At 48.7% G+C, this 7,264-nt stretch overlaps 1 protein-coding gene across 1 annotated transcript in view; it reads right to left on the bottom strand.

Annotated features, from left to right (window-relative positions):
- The window catches only part of LOC106821182 (hemicentin-1-like), a gene marked incomplete in the record, with an annotated part of 105,359 nt that overhangs the window by 19,705 nt on the left and 78,390 nt on the right, over nt 1-7,264 (bottom strand). Inside the window, 7 exon segments of the mRNA XM_014825873.1 lie at nt 3,184-3,315; nt 3,705-3,794; nt 4,451-4,615; nt 5,295-5,472; nt 5,811-5,905; nt 6,436-6,546; nt 7,210-7,264. The exon segment at nt 7,210-7,264 is cut by the window's right edge and continues 92 nt beyond it. Of these exon segments, the coding sequence (XP_014681359.1) occupies nt 3,184-3,315; nt 3,705-3,794; nt 4,451-4,615; nt 5,295-5,472; nt 5,811-5,905; nt 6,436-6,546; nt 7,210-7,264 (826 nt within the window).

The following is a 7,264-nucleotide window of genomic DNA, read 5'->3' as shown; positions in this document are numbered from 1 at the left end:
TCCATCTATCTGCGCTATTTACATACACACACGTGCTTTCATACTCACGCACCACACACGCGCGCTCGTACTCACGCGCACACACACACGCACGCACACACACGCGCTGCGTACTTCACGCACACACCACGCGCTCGCTACTTCACGCACACACACACGCTCTCCTACTCACGCAACAACACGCGCTCGTACTCACCACACACCACACACGCCTCGTTACTCACGCACAACACACGCTCACACTCACGCACACACACGCGCTCATACTCACGCACACACCACACACGCACAAACACACACACACACACAAACACACACACACACACAAAACACACACACACACACACATACACACCCATACACACACACATAACACATACACACACACAAGTCGTACTCACGCCCACCCACACGCACGCTCGTACTCACCGCACACACGCGCCGCTCGCTACTTCACGCACACACACACGCTTCGCTACTCACGCTACACACACACACACTGCGCTCGTACTCGGCGCACTACACGGCGCGCTCGCACTCACCCACACACTCGCGCTCGCACTTTCACGCACACACACACAGCGCTGCGTACTCACGCACATAGCACACGCCTCCGTACTCGACGCACACACGACGCGCTCGTTACTCACGCACACACACACACGCTGCGCTACTCACGCACATACACACGCTCGTTACTCACGCACACACAACGCGCTCGTTTACTCACGCACACAACACACACGCTCGTTACTCACGCACACACACACACGGCACCACACACACACACACACACACACACACACACACACTTTGCTCTCGCACTCACCACAGCATCACGCGCTTCGTACTCAACACACTACACACGCGCTCGCACGTCACGCACAACACACACGCCGCTCGCTACTCACGCACATCACGGGCGTGCGTACTCACGCACATGAACACACCTCGTACTCACGCACACACACACACACGCTCGTACTCACGCACACACACACACACACACACACACACGCGCGCGCGCCGCGTATCTCACGCTACACAAGCACGGCACATGCACACGCACACACACACGCGCTTCGTACTGCACGCACACGACACACGCGGCTCGTACCTCACACACACACACACAGCACACACGCGCTCGCACTCACGCCACGACACACGCGCCTTCGTACTCACGACCACACACCACACAACACGCGTCGTACTCACGTCACACTACACGCGCTCGCTACTCACGCACACACCACGCCGCCTCTACTCACGCACACACACTCACGCGCTGCGACTAACGCGACACACACACTGCGCTCGATTTACTCACGCACACACACACGGCGCTCGTACTCACGCACCACACACTACCGCTCACACGCTCTGTACACACACACACACCACACGCTCGTTTATCAACGCACTGACCACACACGCGCTCGCACTCACGGCCACACACACACGCTCACCGCTCGTTACACACCACACACACACACACACACACGCTCGTACTCAGCTGCACACACCACACGCGCTCGTACTCACGCACACACACGCACGCTGCGTACTCACTCACACACAACGCGCGCTCGTTTACTTCACGCCACACACTACGCGCTCGTACTCACGCGGGACACACACACACACACACGCTCGTACTCACGCCACACACACGCACACATCACCGCGTCGTACTGCACACACACACACACTACTGCGCTCGCACTCACGCACACACGCCGCGGCTCGCACTCCACACAGACACACGCGCGCTCGCATTCACGCACACACACACGCGCACGTTACTCACGCAAACAACAGCAGCGCGAGAACATATAACGATATACACACACACACAACCACAACACACAGCACAACACAACACACACAACCCACACACGCGCAGCGACGCGCAGCTGCGTACTCACGACCACAACACACACACACACACACACACACACCAACAACAACGCGACGCGCGCGATCGTACTCAACGCACACAACACCGCCCTCGATACTACATACACACACACACGCAGCCCGCTCGTACTACACTCCAACACACACGCCTCAGTACACCCGCACAGCCACGCGCGTCAGTAACTCACGCAACACACACACGCACACACACACACTCGCTGCTCGCACTCACGCACACACTTCTACGCGCTTCGTACTCACACACATTACAAACGCGCTCGTACTCACGCACACCACACCGCACACACACACACACACACACACACTCCGCGCTCGGCCACTCACGCACCACACACACGCGCTCGTACTCACGCACACACACACGCTCGTACTCACACACACACACGCGCTCGCACTCACGCACACACACACGCGCTCGTACTCACCACACACACACGCGCTCGCACTCACGCACAACACACATACGCGCCTCGTAGCTCACACACACACCACACACGCGCGCGCGCGCTCGTACTCACGCACAACACACACACCTCGTACTCACGCACACACGGGCGCGCTCGTACTTGCACGCACACACACACACGCTCGTTACTCACGTACCAACACACGCGCTTCGTACTCACGCACACACACGCGCTTCGTACTCACGTCACACACACACACGCGCCTCTGTATCACGCACACACACACGCTCGTAGTTTCACGCACAACACAGCACGCGCTCGTACTCTCGCACACACACACGCTCGTACTCACGTACACACACTCGTGCTCGCACTCACGCACACACACGCACACACACACGCGCGCTCGTACTCTCGCACACACACACGCTCGTACTCACGTACACACACTCGTGCTCGCACTCACGCACACACACGCACACACACACGCGCGCTCGTACTCTCGCACACACACACGCTCGTACTCACGTACACACACTCGTGCTCGCACTCACACACACACACGCGCTCGTACTCACGCGCACACACATACGCTCGTACTCACGTACACACACTCGTGCTCGCACTCACGCACACACACGCACACACGATCGTACTCACTCACACGCTCGCACTCACGCACACACACTCGTGCTCGCCCACAATATACGCACGCACGCACGGGCACGCACATGCACGCACGCACTCACGCACACACACACACACACTAGCACTCACACACATGCATGCACTCACGCGCGCACGCACGTATATATATATATACGGCTATAATTACCTTTGTTCTGCCTCTTCTTCTTCCTCATTACAATGAGGATGATTGCAGCAATTATCACTAATATGATGAGTATCACAATGACGATACCGAAGATAGCACCTCCAGACAGCAGCAGCTGCGGCTCCTCCCCGCCTACAATATACGTACATGCAAATTATCTACAACATGGCTGAACTTATGAAGGGGTCGAACGCTTATGGCAGTGCAAGTACTTACGGGGAGAACCAAGGCAAACGTTTCCTTTCAAGATGGCTTATCGACGCCCACTCACTCTTTTATCACCAATATTTATGTAAGAGAAATTGAGGAATGTCTATATGCAACATAACATAATTGCAAAAAGAGGCTTATTGCAATCGATATCGTCCATTTTTTAAGGGCACCACGGCAAGTAACCCACTACGCAGAAATGTGATGTATAACTTCTTCGCGAAGACAACGGATGTTTACAGAGTTCTTTATTGATGTGCTAGCTACCGAAGTTATGAATATAGAAACACTCTCATACTTACTGTACATACCTTTAGGGGTATGCACCATGAGTGGGTAGCTACTGCTCATGCCAATGTCATTCTTGGCAAAAATGTTAATCTCATATGTTCTGCCAGGCTCTGAAAATGACAGTAAAATTTTTAGAGCAATTAGTATTGTGGACAAAGGAAATCCATCAAGGAAATGTATTCAAAAAGTCTTCTTTTTATATTAGATTATGAATTCGCTGCATTTGCGAATGGTATTTAATCAATCTATACTCAATCAGCTGAATTTTCAACGAATTTTCAGCGTCACGCAATCACTTTAAAATTACAACTACTTGCAGTAGTGCGATAAGACAAGACACTTTATTAGATGAAATGCTGTGCCCTTGGCGTTTTACTTAATGAACACGTATACAGCATATAAACACGAGATTAACTGTTGTTATGTGAGCAACACATTTTGAAACACAGATTAATAAAAAAATTTTGTTTATATGTCTGTATTACACATTTCTGTATCAGATTTTTGGTGTTAGTTGGCCGGTAAACTTGCACGAATTACGTCATTCGCTCTTGCAGAAAACGCATTCGAAATCTATCTCACATAAAGTCATAATGGCCGATACATGCACATAACTACCGGTGAATTTCTGTTGAATAGTTTGCAGTTGTAACACAATGTACACATTATAATGGTAATATTATATATTTATAATACAAATACATAATAATACGATTTAATAATCATTGATAAAACACAGTGATATACGTCGGCCATATTGACGTACCGACAGAGATGTTGAAGATGGGCTGTGGGTTCTTTGCCACCTCTTCATTGTTCCTGAATAACAAGAAGTGCTGTGCCGAGCCGCCATCCTGACCCTTCGCACACTGGATGAAGATGTTCACCGGAGTGGTCTCGTACTCACAGGTTCGCACTACCTGAGGTTCAGCTGCGATGCAAGCGACAACGTGTAAGCATGATTGAAAAAGTGCCAGCCATCCCCCTTTATAGAACAGCTACCTGTCTATAAAGTAAACTTCCTTGTTTTCGTCGTAAACTAGACGTTTTGTCGAGTGACCCTTATATTTAGGTTTGAGTGTAAATGCCTTGCCAGCTATAGATGACCATTGAAATACATGATTATGTGTAATGCTGCTAATGCACATGTTAACAAATGCTTGATTAATAATTACTGTTACGCATTGATTCATTTAGCCATGCAAGGCTGATCAGGAAACTGTTTACCTCTATGAACAATATTTCGTGCATCAAACAGATGTACAAGCACGGCCATCGCTCGTATATAACCTATTCTATCATGCGCTCCATCATGCCCATTCTAAGCAATTAAGGAATACCCACTCCTCACCTGACTCACAACCCCCTTGTGTAGTAATTAAATAATAATAACTACACATTTTGTGATCTAGTCAAATCGACGAAGTTTACGAACTGACGTGCATACCTAGACTGACGCCGAACGTCATTGAAAATCAGCCGCGGAACCTTGCGAGCTAAGCCACTGGGTCAGTCTAACAGTCATGTGAGAATTCGCCGCAGAGCCTTGCGGTTTAGCACCGGTTTTTTTTCGGTTAGTCTAGCGCGAGGGAGTAGCTAGGCATACTCACACATCTTCCTAAAGTGAATGATGCATGGCTCGTGGGCTGTGCCGATGCGGTTCGTTGCCCTGCAGTGGTAATCCCTGAACTCAGTGTCCCTCGTCGCTCGCACGCTCAAGCTGCTAACCTGCCCATCCTCAAAGTCATCCTCAACCTCCTGGCCATCCACCGTCCACTCGAACGTGACCTTCGGAAAGATACGTCACGTAACGTCACCCCGGCCACATTGTGCAGACGAGCGAAAATCGAGAGAACGCGGAGCGGATAGTAACGAGCGTGGCACGACATTTCCAGGAAGTGTTTTATATCCGATCTTGCGGTAAAATGTGATGTTGCAGAGAAATAACCAGTATTGGTATTTTTACAATATTCTTCGGATGTGTTTCATATCTGTTCTGGCAGCAATGCTGGTAATTTTTCTGCAACATTCTGAAAAAATTGATTGCATCCATCTTCCGAAAGTATTTTCAAGGACGTGTTTCATATCCCTATTAGCGGTAGAGCTTGTGTAACAAGATTTATCACCTCTGGTGGATTGGCATAGACTTCACACCTCAGTACGACCTTCTCATTGACTGGCGCATTGAACGTTGTCTCAGTCTGCACGCAGACAGGTGCGTCTGTAATATTAATACACTCATCATCACGGTGAGGCTCTTAAGAGAGTCAGTATCATCACTGCCAATGTCAATAGGTCTGACCGTGTTACATCAGAAACATTGCACGATGAGAACAACCACCACAGCATCACGGTACTTGGTAGTCATTGCCATCATTAAAAAAACGTTAAAATTCTGACGGAGATCTTGTGTAAGCCTCACATAGGAAATCACTACGCACATGTACAGACAAACTTACATAGATATGCGTACATCTATATAGCTATACACACATAAATATTGAGTTATAAAGTTACGTATACATTTGCTCGCTGTTTGTGTTGAGTTTCAGTTTATCATATCGTCGTAACTTACATATCGTAGATGGAGTACATGATTTATAGAATTTATTTATTGTATACTTGGTAACAAAATTATTAATATGAAAGAAGCATGTGGTAATCAGGCACCTCTGGTTGTACGATGCTACAGCGTCACCGATATTTACTATAAGTTCTTTATTTTGTGGTTTTGCATGCAAGTGTACTTACGTAGGACGTTAATGACGGCATCTGCTCTCGTCTCTCCAAATGCATTGCTCACAGCACAAGTATAAATTCCACCCCGTTCCCTAGTCATTGTGTTGCCTAGCAACTTCAGCTCTACAAAGAAACATGGGAATTGCAAATTTTAGATCTCAACTTTTCGAAAGTTAAAATTTTTGCTCGATTTACTCTCATGCCGCGTCTCTGTCATAATCCGTTACATTATGGCTAGGCACTTAATTTATTATTCCACAAATTTACAGTCTCCAGCTGCTTCCACATTTTCGAGAAATGTGCAGTTACTAACAGAGGCACACAAAGCCGATTATAACTTCAAGCTAGACGCATTACTCTCACTATCTGGCTTACGGTTAAGATAGTTTCAGGTTCGAGCAATTTATTTCCAGTAATCGCAGAAAGGCCACACGGCCAACGATGATGACGTTATATACTCCTGACGAGCCTTAGTAGCCGAAAAACGTCTAAAGATAATTATAACGACTTGAGTACCGCTTTTTTCTTCGTCAAGTGAAATATCTTGTTGACTCTCTCGTGCTAAAGCAACGCCAAGATGTTTTAACTCTACACATGCAGCTTGCGGTAGCTAGCGAAAAATCACATGCGAATCGTGGATAGCATGTCGAGTGGGAAATTTCTGTAAGCGTAGGGTTATAGGACGCATCGACATACAGCTTGTGCGTACACGCGCAAATTCTAAAAAAAAATCGCGTATAAGCGGCAAATTTCAGCCACGACCAACGCAGCGTATCGTACATATACCTGGTCCCTCGGCCTCCACCACTCCGTTGCGTAGCCATCGAAACTGCGGCTCGGG

The sequence above is a fragment of the Priapulus caudatus genome, unplaced genomic scaffold, assembly GCF_000485595.1.
Source record: "Priapulus caudatus unplaced genomic scaffold, Priapulus_caudatus-5.0.1 Scaffold62, whole genome shotgun sequence".
Classification (NCBI taxonomy): Eukaryota; Metazoa; Priapulida; class Priapulimorpha; order Priapulimorphida; family Priapulidae; genus Priapulus; species Priapulus caudatus.
This window is presented reverse-complemented; position numbering and strand designations above follow the sequence as displayed.